The 24,036-nt window shown below is 39.5% G+C and overlaps 1 protein-coding gene across 1 annotated transcript; it reads left to right on the plus strand.

The window, feature by feature from the left end:
• The first annotated feature begins 1,449 nt into the window (after nt 1-1,449).
• On the plus strand, nt 1,450-22,916 carry LOC114451785 (rho-related GTP-binding protein RhoN-like). The gene is made up of 5 exons (XM_028430647.1): nt 1,450-1,753; nt 2,738-2,825; nt 16,924-17,033; nt 19,908-20,042; nt 22,053-22,916. Exons 1-5 carry the CDS (start codon nt 1,649-1,651, stop codon nt 22,305-22,307), a joined length of 693 nt encoding a protein of 230 aa, XP_028286448.1. The 5' UTR covers nt 1,450-1,648; the 3' UTR covers nt 22,308-22,916.
• Nucleotides 22,917-24,036: the final 1,120 nt, after the last annotated feature.

The raw sequence follows: 24,036 nt of genomic DNA on the forward strand, positions 1-24,036 counted from the left end.
TTTATTTAAAAAGCTTCCATCCTTGTTTCCCGGCATGTTTCTTCCTCTCTGTGTCTGACTTGACACTTGCTGAAAAAAAGTGGCGGATCTGTGTTGTTGGCAGGGAGCTCAGAGATGTGTGAGACACAGCCGCGGAGAGCTGCAAACCCCGGACACCGGATCCCTGGAGCGAGGCGAGGGATCAGCTGGAGGAAATACACCTGCACTGCAGGGATATATTCTGTTAAATATCTGGTACTTATAGATGCCACAAATTTAACTCTAATGCCATTTAATTTAAATATTTTTTTTAGATTAATCTTATTTTGAAAATCAAGGAAACCCTGACGTGTATAAGGCCTTTACAGATACACGAATCAAAGACCTTTCCCTCACCTGCAGCAGCGACTGTATTTGTGTATATGTGAGTGTGCACAAACTGTATTTCACAGTTTGTGCACACTCACATTGTTGCATCCTGCCACTAGAGTGCCTCTTGGTCATGTTGGTTGAATGTGTGAGAAAGGAAGTGAAGAGGGTGCTTTGTGGAGTGGTAGAAAGGTCACTCACTCTCTTTCTCTCTCTCTCTCTCTCTCTCGCTCTCTCACACACACACACACACATACACACGTACGACTATTAATCGCTGCACTTTCAGTTACTTCAATGGAAAACATGATTCAAAATCTTGCGTACTTCGTCTTTTCACCAGAAGATGGAGCTAAAACACTTGTCACAGGTTGGTTCTGAAACACGGAGGCAGATCAATGATCTCATTAAATCTAAAAAAAGTTTATTGTGTGGATGATTGGCATCCTGCATACAGACGGCCAGAATACACGTTTATCATGCATCCACAATTCTAAAGAATTTTAATAGCAAGTTTGGAGACCAAGTCTTCTGCAAAGACAATATTATACTATACTTATCAATAATTTGCGGGGTATTATCACACTATTATTATAACTTGTAATATCTGGTGTGGGATCTCACTTTGACTTTGAGGCGATAACTTGCTGTTAAACGGATCCACAGAGAGGCAAAGTGACTTAAGACTTCATCCCTGCGCTCATGTTTTGCTGACAGAAACGGCAGTGACATACAAACAGCGGACTGGTTGTAGAAAACTCGGTGGACTCAAGGTAAATATAAAGGTACAGCTCCACCAAGCCAGCTCGAATCAGCCAATGGATGACAGGAAGTCAGATCCCTGAACCTTTAAAATCTGTATTTGCTGTAGTTGCAAACCAGCAATGTCTGTTATCGCTATTAAACTGTAACCAGTACAGCCCAGTTGGTCCCATTGTCACAGAAGCTTGAGGGTGTATTTCTGTCTTCTTCGGAGACATTTCGGCAGAAGAGGCGGTGTAGATTGGTTACTTTGCGTGCTTTTATTTTGAAGATCCAAACAGGAAACAATTCTGAATGACGCACCTTTGACAGGTATGATCAGCGTGCTTGACTGACCGGAGGAGCAGAGGAGCGCAGCATTGCGCAGAGTATGTAGCCGAAAGTACATCAGACTGTGGAGCTGAAGTTCTTTAATTCATCCCAAGTGGTTCGTCAGAATCACCCAGAGACATTTCAGAGCTGATCTTCGACTCTCTACCTTGCTGGAAACTAAATGACAAGCAGGCAGCGGATCATACAGTGATAACGCGGGGCCACGATGGAGAATAAGGCATTACTTCGCTGTAAGATTGTGGTTGTCGGTGATACGCAGTGTGGCAAGACTGCTCTCCTTCACGTTTTTGCCAAAGACTCGTACCCAGAGGTAAGACAGCATTTCATAAACACATCAGTGATTGCTGCTGCTGCTCCGGTGCGTAAAGTCCATGAAAGCACTCGGCAAAGTCTCCCTCTAGTCTGACATTTAAACTTCATGGAAACAAACTGAGGATGGGATATTTAATATAATATTATATGCATCATTTATTTTAGTGCGTTCCTCCCTCGGGTTCTTTCCACAGCTGTTTATAACGCTTTTAAGGTTATTAACTGTCATATGTTTTTTTAATCAGATTATTGTTATTTATGGAAATAGATGAAAACGATAAAATGTTATAATTAACCATGTTAGCAGCATTTAGTGCGCAGCTGCTGTAACCACGGTGCGCTTTTTGCGCATCGTGCGCGTCTGGAACAGTCCGGTCTGTAAATACTGCCAACAACAGCCGATGAGCAACACTCACCGCCGCTCTGTCTGGATTGTACACTCTGAAACATGCAACAAATAAATGTACAGTTATGATGTTTGAATTACAAAAAACAAACAATAACAAACAAACACTGTCGCACGAATGTAAATGATTTCAGTTCTGGATGAATAACGGCTGTGATTAGTTCAATATGTAACAACATGTGAGATTCTGGGCGTGAATAAGTGAGATTTTAAAAAGATAAATATATGAATAATCAGATTTTAAACTAAAATCTGTGATGATATTTTGGCAATGCTTACACTAAGTGGATAGCATTACTTTAATAACAGCTAAATGTGAATAAATGGAAGCTGGAAGATATATTTATGTCAGACCCACCCAAAAAATATTTTCTGCAACTTTTGATTTTACTTGAGAGTAATAGATTCAAAGCTTGTTGGCCTACATTTCTGAATTCGTAAATAGTTCAAAGCTGAGAATCATTATCATAATCCTCCATTTGAATTCTTTAAGAATCTGAAAATCACATCAGGTTTTACAATCTGCTGGGATCTAATTTTAGTCTCCACGTCTTGTCTTTTTTTTTTAACCCCCAGAATTATGTTCCCACCGTGTTTGAGAACTACACAGCCAGCTTTGAGATCGAGAAACAGAGGATTGAGCTCAACATGTGGGACACTTCAGGTGAGATGCACTCTTATCCCTACTAGATTATCACATTTATCTGCTCATCAAGAAGGAAGTTAGTGTAACTGGTGCTCCAGATTGGCAGGCAGCTGGCTGCTTGGATTGTTCAACAACTTGCAGGCTGTGAGCCAAAAACATGAACAACCACAGAGTGTGTCAGGATAGTCTGCTGGGAGTGCTGATACATTTCTGAATGTTTTTATGTAAAAAATCTGAGGAAATGTGTGTGTATTTAGTTTTTTGTTTCGCAATGTGTGAATAGATTGTAATGAAACTTTCCTTGAATTTATTGGGTGTAGCATGTAGGCAACTGGCTGCTCCTCCATAGTGTAGATCTCAAGTTGGATGCTTCAAATTGTCAATTGGATTAAACTAACAAAAGTAAACAGCCTATGGTTGCATAACATAACATATAAAACACAAGTTAACCAGCAGCGTAACAGGGTTACAGTAAAACATTAGAGAGTTGGTCACATCATGGCACATATGGAGATTGATTGCGTGAGGAACACCATGCTGCAGTTCACCCATCGACCTCAGGTGTCACACTTTATTGAACTGTAGAAACTTGAATTCAGTTTTAGATGTGTGTGTGCTCACACTGTGTTTGCAGCTTCAACCCTGTCATCGCCTTTAGAGCTAATTTGACACCTTAGCTTTCAGCTTAAGTGTTATATCAGCTCTGTGAGAGGATAAACAGCTTGTTGTTCAACACTTGTCAGCTCAAAGTAACTGCTGCAGCCTCAGCAACACAGAAGATATTTCTGTCAAATGTCAATGAGCTGGCAAAGTCCACTTGTGTGAAAAAGCTTTTCACACCTGATACATGTGCACTGAGGTTGAATTTAAGACTCATATTGTTACTTCTGAGTCATTTTGAATCTACAACATTTCATTTAGGAGCAATAATGGCGCTGAAGCTCTGTTCAGATGCAAACTGCTATTGTAAGCCTGCAGGTGCTTTTACATTTCATTTTTACTTACATAACAACGCCCAAAAAGTTGTTCTCACACAACCAGAGAGCAGCTTCAATGCACAGCGTTCCATTAACCTCCACCCATGCAGACAGAGAGACCAGCTAGACAAGCTGGAGATTAAGCTCTGCAGCTGCTGAGGCTGGTGCTGCCTGTAGGTTTGCAGTGGGCGAGGCCACTCCTGTGTGCTTCAACAACACCCTCCTTCACACACACATACACACACACACACACACACACACACCTTACCCCCAACAATTACACCAGCGGGAACACTTAAATAGTAATCTACTCCACCTCACACCGTACAAAAATGTAACTCATTATTTTGTGTTAAGCACATGCCATTCAGGGATTTATTATGTCATATTACTGGAATGAAGGCAGTAATGAACACAAAGTGCAAAGAACACGCGTTGCTCAGTAACATTTCCCAAAAAAATCCTATAAATACATTTAACGAAAATCTATTGGAGCATGTGTGCTACTGTGAAAGAAATAGAGGTATTACTTTTTCATAAGGAATACTTTGAGAGGGTTTATAGAAGGATATACAGCAGCCAGGAGGATTTTCTATACCTGTCAACCAAAATACTGCATTTATTAATGGATTATTACAGATTTATAAAGCAATAATAACTGATTTATTGGTGTTTATATAAGCCCTCTATGTGATTCAGAAAACAACCTGAAAGCTGCCAAGATTAAAGTAAAGAGAGGATCCTGATGGCAGAAGAGCTTAGACACTTCACAGTGACTTCTCTGTATTTTCCTACCAGCTACCAGCTGTTGTGTGTATTTACATATATGTATAATTTGTCGCTTATACTTTTCGTATGGATTGTATGAAGGTTGGATTTAAAGATGCACATGTAGTTAATGGTAGGTGTTCCATATATGTGCGCGTTGCCCAGCATCTCTGCAAGCTATTCTACAGTAGTCCCAGGAGACAGATGCATCCACCCCTACATCTGTATTACCACATCTCCCCAATTGTACCTGCCTCTTTTTTTTCTAATGGCTGAACAGGTGGTGTTGTAACAGAGCACGTTACCCCGGAGGTTTGAACTTCTGCTCTTATGTACAATTGCTGCTCCTATCAGAGCCCCAGTTTTGTTTGTGCATCCTTTTGCTGATGCGTTCGCGGGCATGTGCAGGCATGCGGAACAGACAGCCAGGCAAATGTTTGTAAGCAGTCAGTCAGTTTGTCTGTGTGTGTGTGTGGCCTGGCAGTGTGTGTGGTTTGAATGACAGCAGGTAAGCTGACCCTGTGGGAGTGAGGTTGTGGATGAAAGTCAGACACTAAACCATAATGAGAGACCAAAATGATGACATATTGAATCCTTAGATTTTAAGTTGCGTGGATAACACAGAATGACTGAGCTGTCGAGGTTGTTGTAGAGTCGCACACACAGGGGCAAACATTAGGCAGAGTGCCAGAACGAGCCTCTGAGCCGCCTGCTTATCGTGCAGAAAGAAACTGTGGATTTAATTAATCAGACACTCGCTGTGTGACCAAACACTTGCCCCCTGTCTCCTTCATTCTTCATCTTGCTACACCACCCAGTGCCTCTTCAACCTCCTGCCTCCCCCTTCGATGCATCAAGACATGCTCCATGCCTCTTTTTTACTTTCTTCTCGCTGAAACAAATTCCTCCCACAGTCTATTCTCTGCTAGTCCTCATTCTTCTCCCACATTTTCAGCCATTGTCACGTCTTTTTGTTTATGTCTTCAGTCATGTGTTGTTGCTGGTGTCACCAAGCTGAGATTAAGATCAGAAAAATGGTCAAGTTCATGTTGGCTTTAAAAGAAAACACTAACTTTACTTGAGGGTTTATTTTGAGGCTTTCCTAAAATCATCTTGCAGAAATTGTAAAAATTTAGGCATTAAGTCAAATTTTCAGAGTATTTTGAGGACGTTACATTATGTTCTATAAAGTAATTGGGCCTTATGATACTATACACAAAAACCGTATCTGGTCAATGTTTCGAAATTACTCAGAAACATGTAGGACTTCGCCTTTAATTTAGTGAAATTCTCCTTTGAATTGCCATGTGTTAATGGGTATAATGCCTTGTGGAGTCATTCACTCATTAGATCAGCATTGAGAGTGTTGTTGATTATGATGACACAGCAGTTGTGTAGTAAGAACTTTTTCAAATACAAAATAAAAATACAAGACTTTAAAATCTGATCTCTGCTGACCTAATTTGCCATAGCATCGTTTATATATCTGGATTTCCCCCTCTCTGCAGTTTTCTTTAATTCCATCCATTCTTTATAATATCCCCTCTGGCCTGCCAGCCTCTCACTGCTCCTCTCCAACAAGTCAAGGTCAGGAGTCCCACTGTATTGGGTCAGTGCCCTCTCAGCACTCTCTGCACTTGATTAGCTTACCTTGCGTTTCTTTTGTCTGTCTCTCTATCCATTTTTGTGTTTCACTCAATCCTTTTCTCATTTCCTCTGAAAATCCCATACCCCTGTCATCAGTGCACCCTGGCAGTCCAAATAGCTCATACGGCTCACTGTAATCTGTCTTTATGTGCTGTGAGGGAAAAAAAAGACTTGAACTGCATCAGTCCTTCATCTGTATGAAGCTGACCGTCCTGCGGCAGCAAGTGATCTTTATCCAACACGAGGATGTATTTTTTGTCCTGTATTGATTTGTGTGTGTGTGTCTAGGACATTTTTTTGATTTCAGCCCAAAGGAATTCAAAATCATCTGTGCACGTAAATTATCAAACCAATTTTCCAATGCAGGGCTTAAAAATGTCATGCACAAGATTAATACACAGACTCCAGGAATGACCTTTACATTCTTTGTTAATCGTCAGGGGCTAATTATACGTACGCCCTAAAATTACTGTTCCAGCTTAGAATCCAAGGTAATTACATCAGGTACTATTAAATGTGGCATTAAATCACTTTATGAGCGGATATGTCAAGTATAAAACTACAGGCTAGTAGCTGGTTTTTAGTGCAAAAGCATTGCAGGAAGTCATATTGTGTCAATTAAGGAGTTTTTTTTTTAAAGCTATAGTCAATATTTACATATGTTCTTAGATACGACAGACAATTTTTCCCTCAAACAGGTCTGGACTGGGTTCAAATGAGGAGCAATGCAGAAGTGCCAAAATGTGCAAGTGGCCACTGGAGGCTGACTCCAAAACTGAGTTAATTAACTCAACACAGACCCAACACTGACAGCAGAAATAAACATGTTAACAGCCAGGTAATTATTTATTTATACTGCATAAATATAAGCCTACACACAGACAAAAGCTTCAGTTGTCAAAAGGAGTGACTCTATCTTCGTGATCTAAGTGAACGAAGTGACAGCCATGCAGGGTACTACCAAAACAAAAGACTGCACAGTAGCTCATATTAGGTGAATCCAAAGCTGGGGAACATGTTTTTCAGGTTCTCATTATGGCTTACAGCTCACTGTTTTTAAAATGCAATGTTATGTTTTGGTCGCATCACTCTCATCAGCATCAGGCAGCTGTTTTCAGATAAAAATCCCACTGTAACCTGCTTGCTCAGCACCAAATGACAGACGGATACACTTAGTGACTAGCTGATGAACATAGTGGAGCATTTAGTGGCGAAATCGCCAGATGTTTCACTCAGCAAAACACAACTAAGAGGAAAGTGGATATTAGGCTTCAATTAAATGTTACTCTAATGTCGGCCTGAAGTGTAAATAAGCAGCTGTTTGCCTTCAAGTCTGTAACTATTGTCGATTTAGCACACTTATTTTTACCGTGGTTGCCGAGATATTGGAGTACTTCAATAAGGTAAAAATCAGTTCCATGCCTGTAGGAAGCTGTTGCCTCAAAAACACACTTTCAAATCATGCAGGTTTTAAAGGTGAGCATGTAAAAGTGTGAGGTAAGAGTCAATAAAGTGACCGGCCCAACCTGTAGTGCCAGTATGCAGCAAAGGAATGCTTTCAGGTTTACCGCCTTGAACTCTGTCCTCCAAGCAGCTTTCAGTTCAGTTTGAAAATTTAACCTGGCTTCTTTGTGTTACTTCCTTGAGGGCCCATAGATACATGCCTGAACACAGATGTTTGCTTGCACACACACTCAGTGTACACAGGCTGTGCAAATATTGCTGGTACTTCCAAGACCCTGTTGCATCCATCCATCCTTACAGCCATCCCATTTCAGCAGAGTCTGTGGCAGAGATTGCCTTTACAATCCATCATTCATTCATGAGCAGCTTTTATGACCCCAATTACATGGTGGCTCCTTGAAAGCACAACCCAGATGTGCTCTGAGTGAGCATCTGTGTGAGTGAGTGGCACTGGCTCCATGACAGAAAGGAGCAGGGAAAATAGCTCAGTGTGTTGAAGCGTTTCAGAGGCTTTTTGGATAGAGGTGCTGATAGCGGGGAACTGGGTTTCTAGTCCAAGTGCTGTTGGTTTTTTCTACTATGATTGTGTGTGCGAAACTGTACGAGTGAGTGCGCTAAGAGATTACACAAGTGGCAAATATATAAATAGAGACAGTGAAGAGATGGAGATGGAGGGACGCACAGACAAAGTGGAGTGCTCAGTTATAAGTGCTCATGTATGGGAGAAGGTATACAGAGGGAGGATGACTAAATGAGTTTGAGTAGGTTTTCATGGGGCGAGCCTGTGCTCCAGCCAACCTGGTCTGATTCTCTCCCGCTCATGCAGCCCATTAGGAGACCAAGGGTACATTGAAAATCAATGGCCTAGATGCGTCTCCACTCCCATTCCCAGGAGACACCCGGTCTGTCTCTCAGCCACTGGTGCATGTGTAACAGAGCAGTCTGTCTGAGACAGACGCTGAGTCTGAATGAAGAGGCAGGAGCAGTGGCTTTTAGGTCTGACTTTCCCATCAACCAAAATATTTGTAGCACAACACTCAAACTACAGTAAGTCTTCATGCAGTACACATTAGGTTACTGACATATATGTCTGCATTAATCATACTGTAAAGTTCTGTGTATTTCATTAGCAAGTGCCATTTATGTGTGTGATCATGTTGTGGTGTGGTGCATAATGCATTAGAGTCCAGCAAACTACTAATTGAGCATATATACATATGTGTGTACTCACACACAACAAGGTCAGTGTGCAAATGGCTCTCTTTCTCTCTAACATACACACACAGTGTGTAGACACACAATTATGTGCTAAAATACTCCCTATAACTCCATATACAAGCCAGAAAATACATGAGCACAGGCCTGCAGGTAAAGGGTTATTAATAGGGTCATTAAGTTGTTAACTGTAAAAATCACAAATTTTACCTCCTACCAACAGGGTAAACCACCAACAATCAAGAATGCATGATTATTTAGTGCCATGGCTGTGCAGTCAAAAAATGTGGTTATAATGGAATATGGGACAAAAATGTCCACGAATAACACATTAGGGAGAAAAAATGAAAATCCAGTGCTGTGCAAAAACTAATAATGCAATAAAGTCAATTTTTTTACTGATGTTTGACATGTCCAAGACTGTAATAAAGGTTAAAAAAAATCCAGTCCACATTCACCTTTTCTATTAAAAATGAGCCATTTTGTGTGTTTTTTTCCAATTTTCAGCACCACCCCTTATAAAATTGGTGATTAAAGGGTTAAAATCCTGGGGGAAAATGATTTTTTCACTACTGTTGATTAGAACTGAAGTTAATTAAAAGGTCTATGCAAAAAAATTTCAAAAAAATATTTATCTGATATATTTTTAAAACCGTTAAAGTTAGGGGACGTTTTTGTCCCGAACAACACATAAGGGTAGTGTTTGCGAACAGTCCATGAGGGTTAAATTATTATCCAACTGCCTGATCATGCTTCAAAACATTTACTTTCTCCTAATATCTAATGAAACATTTTTAATGTATATGTGTACAAACTACAAAACAGTTTATATATGAACTTATTAATATCTATTACTATGTATTCATGTGTATATAAACAGCTAAAACACATGACATTTTGATTTACTGGTACTTGTGGGTTCAGTCTGCTTTAGTTGCAGCCCTGTTGTGTGAAAGTCTCATTCAATCACAGTAAGTAAATGATTCGCAGAATATGCTGCAAATCTAATTTATTATATTTTTTTACAAATAACCCTAAGATGAAAAGGTCTCTACATTAACATTCATGGCACAGTGAAATGTTGAAAACAGTAATTAGAGTTTGTAGTGCACTTTGTTTAGACACACGCAGAGGCCACTCAGGGGTTTATCCATCCACTTGAAACCCTCTATCCCTTATCTATAATGCAGGACGTAGCTATGACCACTCAAGTCAACCCCCAGCACCTCAACCATTACTCTTAAGGCAGGAGGTGGTGGGTGGTGACCCTGATACTACACTGTAATTATTGTTCAAGCACCAGTAGTTCCTGGTCTTGTAGGAGATTTTGTAATAATAATAATAATAATAATATCTGCAATATAAGCTTTCAATATTTTCTTAGGGGCATTAAAAGTCTTTCAGTTTTTTTTCTCCTCATATGTCAGAGGTTCATATATTTTCCTGTGAACTCAGAATCAAAGCTGTGCAGAAGAACATAAGGCTCTGCTGCAACTGACATCAGGAGCCGGGAGGTTTAATGTGAAGGGGAGATGCCCAGATGCCAGTCTGGTTCCTCTGTCATTAATCTTAAGGACTCCTGCAGGATTACTGCTGATTTCAGGCAAAACTACTCTCAGTGGTAGTCCTCTCCCTCTGTGCCAACGGAGTTAGAAATATACCATCATTTTCTGAAAAGAATCCTCATCTTGGTTATAGTTGGTATTTTGCATTCTTTAAATGAAAACATAAGTCCGACTTAAGAATGAAAGAAATATTACTCTCACTAAAAATAATGCAGCTGTCACAGACATCAGTGAAGTATAGACTCAAATAATGCAGCATGTGTGGTTTGAAAAAAGTACATTTCTGTTGACAATGACATCGTGCAAAGACTGTGTGCCTCTTGATGTGACTGCCAGCCGCAGCGTCACTCAGTCCTCCATGCTGCTTCTCAGGCTATTGTTTGGTATTCAAGCAGAGAAGCATGCATGACAACAAACACAGTGTACTCCATTTTACACACAACCCTGATTTCCCAGCATCCACGCCTACAATATATGATTCTCAAAATGGATGACAGCAGCTTAAATTAAATTAACCAACATTAAAATATCATTTTTATAATCATCATCAGTGGATGGAGTTTCTGCAGTTGTCATGGAGATGTCTCAGTTGCCATCAACTACCCCTCCCATCTATATCACCACCTGTCATTGCATGGCTGAAGTCATGTGATGACCTTTAAGCCATCTCCATGACAACTAAGCAAATTCCATCTGCTGTGGACTTTGAGTCTTCTTTTTAGGGTATGTTCTTTTTATTCTTTTTTGGGGGGATATTGTGACCGTCAGTCCTTAACTCACTCACATCTCTCACCATATCACTGAGTTGACTCATTTTGTTGATCATGCATGCATGCTAAAGGAAAGCGACATATGTAATATTTAACTATGATTGTAAACATCCAACTCCACCCATTTCAGAGACGTCTGTGAAGTAACGTCCATATATGGAGGAGGTCATGGTGGATCACCGGGTGAAAAACAGGACTATATTAGCACAGTTTAGGTAGGTTCTGACCAAAATGTAGGTTAAAATACTTATAGGTGGAGTTAGGATCCAGCCATGTATTCCAACAATGTGGCCAATTTGTAATGCGGGCTCACTCTGAGGTTATTGACTCAAATATCTGGGCAATAAAACTGTACAGAAATTTGTTGCTGTAGCTCAATAGATAAAATTGCATTGAGCTACTGCAACAATGTGAAATTTGATGTTAAATTTGACTGAAGTTTTGTTCAGGCAGTGCACACTGTACTCCGCAGGGGTCCTCAGAGTGTTTATTAATGTACTCTGCATGATTAGTCACACACAGGGAGCATACAGAATGGACTTCTGTTACTGTTTGATAATCACCCGAATGTACAGGCGGATTCCATATTGTGCACAGCGTGAGCGTTCTGCCTCTTTCTGGGAGGCAATTTTTCTGTTCAGGTGGAGGCAGAAAAAATACATTAATCAATAGCATTTCATTTGACTGCTGTTTCCTCTCTGGGTGAGTGTCATAAAGTTTGAATAAAATTCCCAAAAAGGTGCCATTTCTACAGAAGGGCATGGCGAGGACAAACAGGATTTTAATATTAATGAACATAACTGTGCTGTGATTGAAGTTGGCAAACAAGAGTGTCATACATTAGAGAGGATTAATAATGATTTTCTCTGCAAACATCTCAAGGTGTGTGTGTGTTTTCTGAATCATGCAGCACTATGAATACTGAGAGCTACAATAAGTCTGATTGTCTCTTATCAGTTATTTTACAGCTTTGAGCTCGACTAACCATTTCTGAAAACATAGCAATGGATGTTTAATAATGAGTTTTACACATTCAGACAAAATGAGAAGAAGGAGATATCTCTGGAGCATTAAAAATCACTAACAAGATTTACCATATTTAACATAGAACAGATAATATGCCTCCCTTCATTTCATAATTAAGAAACCTGCCTGCTGGGGTTGCTCATCAAGGAATTGTGCTTCATGAATATATATATATATATATATATATTCTGCTAAACTGAATATACAGATAAAATAACCAAAACAAAAAATGAATGAGTGGAGGAACATAATGAATACAGATGCATACAGTCGGCCACAAAGGAGAATTTGCCTCTTTTTATGTGGATGTCTATCATAATTGTAGTTAATTAAAACAATAAATTTCTAAATGTATGAGTCATATTAACAGAAACTTCACACTATGCAAACATGCACTGAAGACATTTCATTTGTCTTTTACCGTGTTTGGGATTTGTGTGGAAGTTTGTGTGAATTATGACCACCAAATTCTGAGTCAGTAAAAGAAGAGGTTTGTGCTTCTGAGACAGATAGACAGCCTGAAAACATAATGCCTTGAGTCCATAGACTGTAATTAAAGATGGATGATGATTTCAGCCATAGGTTTTCTGAAGAGTGCTTGTACCACCACTCCTACCTTCAAACAGTTGTCACAAATGGGGAAATGATCAAAACTGACTTTTGTACCAGGCTGTAAACATGTTTATTTCTGCCTTAAAAGCAGGATTGATCCACATTTCAAGGCCACACAAAAGCATTTTGTGACATTTTATGTGGGTTTAATTTCTCAGCTCTGAAGGCAGCTACATTGCCCTGCAGAGCTATAATGATCAGCAACTATTGGCAATATGGACAACTGGAGAGAAACATGCCAAATGGTCTATATACTTCCAGCTTCTCTCATGTCAAGTTTTGCTGCTTTTCTTTCTTAAAATGGAAATGGTGATGAAGATAATTACTAGTTGCAGCCCTACGTTTACCTCCTGGATGAGCACATAATGTGCATATTTTATCTTTATGGTTTGCGCAGTGGGTGTCAACTGTAACAATTGCAATAAGGCTTATCTCTCCCAAAGAGAGCTTCACTTAACCACAGAAGTTAAGTGCATTAAAAAAAAAATCACATGGATGGAATCCAGTGCAGTTCTGTGTTGTATTCACTGTAACATTACAGGGTTTTAGAAAAAAGCCATTCAGTCTGTGAGAGATCTCAGTCAAGAATGGCCCACACATTGATTACATAAAAATACAGGAGTGGTTGGACAGTACCTGTTGCAGATGGGAAAAAAAATTGCTTTTGTATAAGCATCATGCATCCACAGCATGACAACCCCCCTGTGGAGTCACAGCCATGCAGCAGCTTCCCAGATATATTTACAGTGTTCTATAGAAAGAAATAGTACAATTGGGATTTTTCAATTTTAAATTCCTCATACATGTCAGACCTAAATCTAATTCCATATCATTGGTGGAAACATCGGAGTAAATGAGCTGTAAATGACACTGATATTGTCCTTTGGGGTATCCAAACACATGCAGCTCTCCTGTGCTGTTGTATGTGTCTTTTATGAGTTTGATCAGAGGGTTTTAGACAGAGACAGATGGGCTGATCCTGCTACAAACAGCAGGAATCTTCCCATGAGGGGCATCACACTACAGGTCCCAGAGAGGGTCAGAAAAGCTCACAGATCAATACACATTAGCTGCTGTGCTCGAACGCTGAACAAGGGATTAGTTGACATCATGGAACCTTGAGGCTTGCAGCCTCGCTGTGTGTGTGTGTGTCAGCGTGAATTTGTTCTTTTGACGATGAGTCAAGAAAGCACTACCATTATCCAACATTATGCTAATACAAGTTTTATGAAGAAAAGCAAAGCAGCATTTATTCATGAGCATGAATGATTTCTTTGCTTCCTGCATTTGGAGTTTATTATAATGATCATAAATGACAATTGTTGCAACCTCAGAGCCCTTTCTTCTGCAGATAATTTGAATAAAGATCATACAAAATACATATGTTTATGTTTTTTCCCAATATTTAGCAGTAAAGATCAATACCACTTTCTTAAAAGGGAAGTCATTAGCTTAGCTTAGCATAAAGGATGAAACCTACCTTGTGTTAAAGTTTGCATATGAGAAGGAAAATCAAGCATTTGTTTCAACAGTCTCATTACAAGTGTGTAACTAGTTTTACAGGAAACTACACCTGAAGCATCTGTGCACCTGTCAGGATGTTTGACGACACAGATCAGAAGCCTCTGACAGCGTTGGTAATTAAAGTGTGTTTTATTTAAGGTGGTTTGGCAGGAATCTGTTTATGAGAAAAGGAGGAAGAGGAGGAGGAGGAGTATTTAAGTGCACTGAGATTTGAGTCTCAGGAGATCCTTGATGCTTGTTTATCCTGGCAGGGGTAGATAATCTGAATGGAGGACTTGGCAGAACAAGAAACAAAATATAACTGTGGAAGGAGTCCCAACAAACTGATGACGACACTAGAAAAAAGCAATCACACAAATTCAATAGACAGGGTGCTAAATAAACAGGGCAGTGGGTCCTAACTGGGAGATGCCTCTGACCCCTGTTTACCTGATTTAATCTCATGTGGGTCTAAACTACCGGCCATGCTGCTGTCTGTAACTGTGTTGTACCTTCTGTATTACTTCTGCTTGAGGAGTGTACTGGTGTAACATGCCTTTGTGCATAATGGAGTTTCATGATGCTAAACCTAAAAACAGCACAGAATAAAGGAGGCTGCCCCAAACTCACAAACATTGAACAAAGTGTTTCATTGGATGTAAAGGTAGTATACACCCCCAAGTGCAAGATTAGTCATCACTACTTTTTGTTGTATTATTTTCAAGGAATAGCTACAAACCTACTTTGGATTTCACTTCAGTTGTGACTGAAAACAATAGTAACATCTTATATGTGCTGGGAAATACAGGTTCTAATGATAGGACTTGAATAAAAGACATTACTCTGCATTGCTGTAGCCTATATAGACCTGATGTCCTGGCAAAAACTCTTACTCAGCAGCTCCACAAATGACTTCTTTTACAGCATCTCATCCTACTGCCCAGGCTGAACCAGCAGTATTTCATACAGAAAATGTATGTTTGTGTGCTTTGGTTTCTGTTTGGCCCATACATTTCAGTTTAGTCTGTGTCTGGCACTAAATTACAGGGTGGAAAGGAAATGTGAAGGACAAACGTTGTGATGACAGTTGTCGCTGTCTGATGCTGGCAGCGTGAAGCTGAGCTACAGCTGTCTGAGTTGGTTCAGTGGTGCCAGCAGGTGTGTGAGTGTGTGAGTCTGAGGAGGCCTATAGTTGGTTTATGAGGCTGACAGAAACACTTCTACTCTCTCTCTCTTTCTTCATGCCCTATTATATTTCCTCTGTATTTCAAGACCTAATCTGCATCTGCAAAATGCTACACACAAAAAAGGAAAAAAAGGTGATGTGTAAAACCCAGAAGCAGGAATTAGTCAAAGAGACAGGGGGAGAAATGGTTGTGGCCTTTAGTTTGACATTTTTTGACCTCATAGCGACACAAAAATGCATGCACACTACACATTTTGCTTTCAGGCCACATTCTGACAGGTCAACACAAATGAGGCTAAACCTCGCACACTTAACGTACCTGAGTGTTAGCCTGAAGGTGTGACGATGCTGTGTAATCGAGATTGAAAAAGATGTGGTCCTTTTTGTTATTTTAACTTCCTAGTTTATAAATATATATATATATTATCCTAAATTGAGGACTGGATGTAAACAGATATGACACTACAGAATATCTGGTCATTATTAAATACATTGTTGCCCAAAAAGTTAGAATAAAATATTTTTTTTAACTCTTCTCATGAAATAATTGTGACAATGCAATTTATTTTTTATAGATACAGTAAAAATTGAAGTATGAATAAAAATAAGTTTTTAATGATCCTTGATCACATAATTCCTAACCTAAGCTTCTATTTTACTTCTGGCCCAGCTGCAACAATCACTTTTTTCTTTAGGTCCCCGAGAAACATTTCCATTGACATCTGCACTAGTTGTATTGTGTATTAAACCGAGAGAGTTTTTTGACACATATGTAGGAGTGGACTGAGCACAAAACTTGTGGATTGTGTTTATATGTTGGGGCCTTACGTGCAGCAGAGACTTGGATTCAGTGGGATTCTATGGGAATTTTCTGTCGAATGCATTTTTGTTAAGTTGCCAAAGCTCTGTGCATAGTGACAAAAGCACCTAGTGTTGAAGACAATGAGGTGAACGGAGAGGGAATGTTGTCCTCTCTGGATTGGAATGTGTCCCCTTGCCCAGGTCAACAATACTCAATTGAGCCTGGGCCCCAGACAAAAAAACATGCCACTCTGAAATACCAGGTGACGCTTTGTGTGAACCATTCATTATATCACTGTCACATGTCGGTCTTTTGGCTTATTCAAGACGGTCAGATGCAGACCAAGGGTTGTGGATGAGGCCCCCTCTTCCTTTTCTCTCAAATCACACCCACTCATCGTCATCTCCAGAGTGGGTTAGTTCATAGTAATTACATTTAATCATAGTTATTAGTGCTGAATGTGCTTCATAATGACTTGCTTTGTGATTAAAAAAAAAAGTTAACTCGTCTGCAATGAGGCTAAATTACATACAATCCACCTGGAAATGTTGCTCATGTCTGTGTATATTTTTCACCCACAGGTTCAGCCTACTATGACAATGTGCGGCCATTAGCTTATCCTGACTCAGACGCTGTGCTCATCTGCTTTGACATCAGCCGTCCGGAGACACTGGACAGCGTGCTGAAAAAGGTCAGTGTCACATTAACAGGAGTGTGAATGTGTGTCCTCTTGATGTTTTTTTTTTAAACATTTTTGTGGTGCATCTCTGAGTGCACATGGGGCTGAAGTGTTGTGCATTATTATTTTGGGGCAGTGCACAATTAAACGTAACTGCAGCTAACAGCTAATTTATGTCTGTGGAACCGCAGAAATGGCAAATATTTGTCTTGTTAGTTGTACTTCATTGCAAAACATATTGAGACGCACACCTGGAAATACGAAATAAAATAGTGCTTTGCTGAAAGCTCAAAAGAACTTTTAGACCTTAGTTGTCGCTTAATCAGAATTTTCAGCACCACCTAATGTGTGAATGTGTTGGGGCGTTTGACCTCCTTTCAGTCCGCAGACATTCCTGCAGTCTGTGCCATCACTCAATAATGACATCATCAATACAAGACAAAACAGTTGTCATTCGTGGTGGACAAATTCTCACATCTACAGGGGGTCCACTTGAGAACTAACTTGAACTTTGACCCTATTAAGTGACCTTAGTAATAGTAGAGAACATACTGATCTTACAATGCATGCACAGGATGCCAAAGTGACATGTTGAGGGCTATTCAAGGTTTTAAGTCAAAATAATCTTAAAGTCTATTTCAATCTTGTTTCAATCCACTTTATTATGAAAGCTTCCATTTTCAAATGATGCCTGTGTAGTACACACCACCTCAATCCTAACCAGCATTGGTCAGCTACAAAATACCACATGAATCCTGTTCACCTCCCTTTTTTCCCTTAGTTCTCATTTTTCCAATGAAAAAGCGGCTACACTACACAAGATGTACAAAGGACAATGGCAGATGGAGATTAAAGCAACCAGGTGTTAGAACCACAGTCTCAATGCAGCATAATGAAGCATTTGCGGGTCAGTCAGTGTAAAGAGTCTAAACCTGTTACTAGTTATTTGAATGTCAACTGCTCTAAGAATCGTTAAAATCCATTTCAAATCCTTCTTTTTTGTCAAGTATAAATACTTTTTTGTGCAAGAGAATACATTTTATTGATTATAATATTAAACCCCCCATGGACGATGAAACCATAGTCCTTAAATGACCTGATCCTGGGATGTGCTAATGGTTTCAGAGGTTGGTTTAACCCAAAAAGGAACCAATCAGAGAAGAAGAATACATTGCATCGCTGTCATAATTGTAGCACTGATATGCACCATCCATAAACAAAAAGGTGTGATGAGAGATATTAACACAGATAACAGGAACTCCCTCGTGGCAGGCTGGAGTCCTGAAATCATTTTAAAAAAAATAAAGAAGCTAGCATGAAGTTGTTCATTGGTTAGCAATATAGACCTCAATTCTGTCAGCCTGACTCTGTTTTGACCAAACAGTTTTAAAATGAAAAGTCAGTTGAGGCTATTTAAAAGAAAAAAAGAAAGAAAGAAAAAGGCCTTCTCCATTTTGTTTTTATTTAAAAAACCAGACTCTCGGCTCAGACAACTCGCATTCTGCTCCTTTATGCTGCTTACCAACCCTTAACATTAACTCAGACAATAAGCTACTCTTCCCATGGGTCCTTTGTGACTCATCTAAATCGCTGCCGTTCACCAGTTGCACACAGTTTGGCAGAGAGTCCTATTGAAAGGCAACAGCTCGCTCTGCACAACAGCGCACTGGAGCCCATAACAGCAATGACGCAGGCATCCAGGAGAAAAGATCTCTTTGTAAAAGAGAACAAATGGCAACGCTGCTCAAAGTGGTTGCCTCTGCCATGATGTGAGAAGATAATGAAAGGAGTCTCAGAGAGAAAGTGTTTAATAGCTTGAGTCATGTGTCTGTCTGTAATGAGCGTTGTCTTCATCCAGCGCTTATGACCACGAGCATCCTGCTAAACAGCTACTGTGTATTCTGTTGGCATTTGCTTCTCCTCTGTCCTCATGTAGTTCCATTTTTCACATATGTAAAGACATAATGTCCTAGGCTATTTTATTTTGGGCTGACTAACAATAGAGAAGTGTCAAAAATTGCATGCGACTGCTGGTGTTGCTGCAGGCTAGAGGTGAGAAGATTAAATATGAAAGTCCAGACTACTACTCTCACAGGGGTTTAGTTATCAAAGCCGTACCCTTTATATTTTCTTATTTTGCTCTTATTTTTGGTGTGTGAGAGCGAGTTTGTAGCCACCAGCCAATAACAGCATGTAAGGTGCTGGGGCAGGACATAATAGCACTGATCAATGTGCTGATAAGGAGTGAATGGTGCAGACATTTTTACACCTTAGAAAACAATTTTTAGGTCTACTTATCTCCCCTAATTCACTTTCTCTCCCACAAAAATATCCAAAACATAGTTATCATCCATTAAATTTAACATCATTTTGTCTTTTAAAGGTTAGCAATTCTTTCAAGGCAAATTGTTTGAACAGTGTTTTGTGTTACACAATAAAAGTAAATAGATACTGTGTCCAACTTTAGTATACTGATAGTCTGTTTTAATTAGGCGGGAAAATCTGAAAATGTTTCTGGTTTCAGACTAATATTTTCAACCTTTCAGCCATTGCTGCAGCTCTGGAGCACATAATGAGAGAGATGATAACTTTGTGTGCCAGCATGGCACAAAGCTCAAAGAAATGATTTGAGTCTGCTTTGAAAGAACCTTTCTGTCCTGACCTCATCACCCTTCATCGGACTTTACAAATGCTTAGTGGGCTGGATGAGGATTACTCGCTGTCCACATACTTTTGTCCATACAGCGCACACTTAACATTTCTGAATGTTTCGTCTATGTGCAGTAGATTATGAATGTAAGGTATAAGTGTCCAGGCAGCCACATAGCACATGATGTCCAGGTCATCACACTCATGCTGAGATATGTTTGTGTAATTACTACACAGTGGCAAGGTGAGACGCAGGAGTTCTGCCCGAATGCCAAAGTGGTGCTGGTCGGCTGCAAGCTGGACATGAGGACGGACCTCAACGTGATGAGAGAGCTTTCTAAACACAGACTAATTCCTGTTACCCACGAACAGGTGAGGAGAAAAGAGAAAATTTAATGTGTTTTTATATGAAAGATGTAATTTTAGTGATATTACTGAGACTTATTTAGGAAGGAACGCAATTAGTATCACACATTCTACTTTCCTCCTTTGTACATGTAAACAAAACTTTTGAAAATAAATTGGGAGAGTGACATTTGCTTCAGATCATAACTTCCACAAATATGGAAACACAAGGAGTATAAAGGAGCTGGGACTAAACAAAGGAGGAGACAAACAGCCGGATGTGTGATAATACAATTGTTTTGTTTGTGTCTTGAAGCAATGAACAGTGGCACGCATGAATTTTAATAGCCTATTCTCATGTAAATGTGAATACCCACTTCTTGGCAGCCTTTTGTCAACAAATTAATATTTTCCCATATCTCTGACAGCACAAAGGTAACAACCTTTATTGTCCTTTCAGAGGTGGCATCAAAATTGAATTGTCAAGGTCTCAGATTAGTTTGTCAGATTGAATTAATCTGGCTGAGAATTCTCAGAGGAAAAAAAAAATCCTTAAAATGTAACTGCACCATAAAAACCCTGCTGTGATGGAGCCAGCATCACTGCAGTCAGACTGTATAAATTAGTAGAAAAAAATAGAAACATAGATTTAAAATGGCTGCTCGTTTCTTCAACTGACATGCTAGAAAGTGTCAAAATAAATCTTGGAAATGTTGCAGCTTTTCACTATAAAAATTTATATTGATAATAATAATAATGTTGCCCATATGGCAGCTAGATACTTCTTCAATATGGTTTATCTGTCACACTGATGGCTGAACACCTACGCTGTCACAGTGAAGATTTTCCACTGCCAGAGAATTTGCATGATCAAAAAAATAAAGAAATAATATGACTCAAACTAAGGATGACACAGAGGAAAAGCTATTTAGCCCCCTCCCCTCAGGTTGAGTTTAAACACAGAGAATCAGTGCTGCTGCAGAGCATGTGAGGGAACACAATATACATGTAAGGCATCCACATTAAAGATGATGTTGAACATCAACTGAGCTTTTACTGTTGAGGTTTACACTTACACAGATACGCTTTGAATATTTCATATGTGTGCAGAGGATATCATCTAGCTATTTTTTCTTCAACAATCAAAAACTGTAACTCCCATACAACATACTGCTCTACTTCCAACACACGACACAAGTCAGGAACGCATGAGTGTACGCACAAATAAACAACCCTACATACACCCAAATCTTTAATGACGTCCCACTTTCTAACTAAATAATTATTAGAATTACACTATTACACATTTTAAATTGTCATATACCACTGTTAATCTGCCTCTGCCTGTGAGTCTGGTAATGAAAGAACAAGTGCACTGTTCTAATTAAATTATAGTTTTTACTGTGCACGACCATCAACAATGGTCTGATATCCACTAAAGCAAGTGCTGATTTAACAGCATGTAACTAATGCTCATTGTGCTAAGAGGCTGTTAAGCATATAATGGCAATGTAAAGTTGCGTAAAAGCTTACTACAAAATTCCAAACTAATAAACCATAATTTCCATCACATGACCTCACCAAGTCTGTCACACACAGTGACTACTGTCATAGCACCTAGAGTCAGTTGCTTTTGCCATATAAACAAACACACTGAGAAATAAGACCAGGTACATACATTAAAGCTGCACTACTGCTGCAACAATAGATCTCAACAGCTACATGTATTGATAAGGAGTTCAATCCTCAGCTTCAGAGAGAGGTCAAAATAAGCTTCTTGTTCTAGTGGTAGGATACAGACAGCATCTGGTTTGTCTGTTTTGGTCTTCCGTAGAAACATGGCTGCCTCAGTGGAAGAAGACATGTACTCTATATGAAGGACTGATTTTAAGCCACAGAAAACAGCAAGCAATGTTAGCATGTTCTTGACAAGAGGTAAAAATATAGTATGTTTTTGTGTTTACAGCTGGCTGCTGCCTAGGTGTCAATAAAATAACAAAACAATATTTGCTATTTATTATTTGTTTGTGTTTTTAGGGAACTAATTTGGCGAGGCAGATTGGAGCTGTGGCATATGCAGAGTGCACCTCAAAGTACTCGGAGAACAGCGTCCGTGACGTATTTCATGTCACAACACTGGCGTCTGTGTCAAACATTCAGCGGCCTCAACTCAAACGAACCGGCTCACGTCGTGGCCTCAAACGGGTTTCCCAGCAGCCACCTCGGACAGAGATTCATGAGCACCCACCTGCCATTAGAAAGGACCGAGCCAAGAGCTGTGTGCTCATGTAGGACCCGAGACTGCCCACAACCTGACCTGTGTGTGTGCCGCACATGAACTTAATTTATTGGTGAATTCTTGTCAGATTTTTGCACTGCATAAAGGACAATGTGATGGAAACAAGAATGAATGCTATCCTGTGGAGCTCTTTAAAGGATGTTTGTCCATTTTTGGCAGAACTCTGCTTGTTGTTTTACATTGTAGCTCTTCTTTAACGCTTGCAGACAAAAACAGGCTTGTTTCCAAATGAAACACATGAGAGAAAATATTGTGTATGGAGATTAAAATAAATAATTTCAAAATTCATCTCGCAGGAAGCAGCAGTAACATTGCTGGTGTTCACCTCGACCTATGTTGTTTCCTATTCCGTCTTCAAGTGTTAAAGTATATCAAGCACAATCTGATGCACGCAAATCTGTAAATGTCAGGAAATGAACCCTGCTGTTCCACTACTTCATTTGGACAGACAAAATAACTCGTGGGCTGAGATGACACTAATTTTCTTAAACCACAAGTGCTTTTAACATTGAGATCTAAAAAAAATCACTCACACCACATAATACTGACATGTTGTGTAATTAATATTGTTCTAATAATCTGCACTGGGAAGGAAAGCTCACGGGGGATTATAGAGTGAATACTGAATACTGCTGTACATGTGAAACTTAAATAAAAACTTGCTCTGTGTTGGAACATCTTTAAGATGAAGACTTTTTTGACTGACTCAGCCTTCATGTGGACTTATTATCCTTAGAAATAAATGATATATTTTATTGATTATACTTCTGTCTCTCCCTGCATCCAAGATAAGTGAAGCAGAATTTAAAGCATTTATAATACGTTCTTATGTTGAAGTTAATATGCTCACACATGCTAATAAGTATTTTTATTTTTTCACTGTGTGTACATCTGCATTATTTGTTTAAATCAACAAATCAACATAATTTTTTTAGTGAGATGTTTTGATGAAACTTTACTTTTGAAACATTCCCTGAACTATTTAAAGGAAGTCCTGCATAATGAAAGCCTCAGTAAATAAATAAAACATCAACTGTCTAATTGCTGACTCCTTAAAAAGAAGTAGTTGGTTAGATGCTCACGCAGAAGGAGGCCCAATCTGAATTTATTGTTATTTAAGGAAACGAGAATACAACCGACATATTAACCATTAATAGCCGACGCTCTGAAAAATAACAAAAGATGCTAAACTCATTTATTTTCACACTAGCCTATGTAATATGAATGCGCTGTGGTATTAAAAATGAATGCAGCTGTTCCAGACTGTATTCATGAGCCTTGTAGTCTGACCTTTAACTGTGACTTTTGTTCCATTTTGTTTCCCACCACCATGGATAAGGCCCCACAGCAACTCGCTGCCTCCATGAGCAGCGGCAAAGTGACATTTCACAGCATCGCTGCCATGTAGCCATGCAGGGAGCGTGAGGTCACTCCACATGCCTCAGGCCAGAGCAGGCCAGGGCCCACAGTCAGAGAGGAGAGAATGTCCACACAAATGCAACAGAAAAAGACATACATATATACATGTATGTTCAATGTCTGAATGTAATAACTAGTGCTTGAGTAGTGTCATTGTCTATATTATGATAAAGAGAACAGGCCTGATAGCTAGCTCTACAGACATAATGGACATAATCAGATTTGAATGTTGAACTCTGCCACCAGCTACAGCGTGTTTGAAGAATGAGAAGAATCAAGTCAGAGGAGAAAACTTGCAGGTTG

This window comes from Parambassis ranga, chromosome 19, assembly GCF_900634625.1.
Source record: "Parambassis ranga chromosome 19, fParRan2.1, whole genome shotgun sequence".
Lineage (NCBI taxonomy): Eukaryota > Metazoa > Chordata > Actinopteri > Ambassidae > Parambassis > Parambassis ranga.

What these genes read in the sequence shown, in the direction of transcription:
- LOC114451785 (XM_028430647.1), top strand. Translation starts at nt 1,649, where the DNA reads ATGGAGAATAAGGCATTACTTCGCTGTAAGATTGTGGTTGTCGGTGAT. An exon ending in CCAAAGACTCGTACCCAGAG is followed by an intron (nt 1,754 to 2,737) that starts GTAAGACAGCAT and finishes TTTAACCCCCAG; the next exon opens with AATTATGTTCCCACCGTGTT. An exon ending in TTCCTGTTACCCACGAACAG is followed by an intron (nt 20,043 to 22,052) that starts GTGAGGAGAAAA and finishes TTGTGTTTTTAG; the next exon opens with GGAACTAATTTGGCGAGGCA.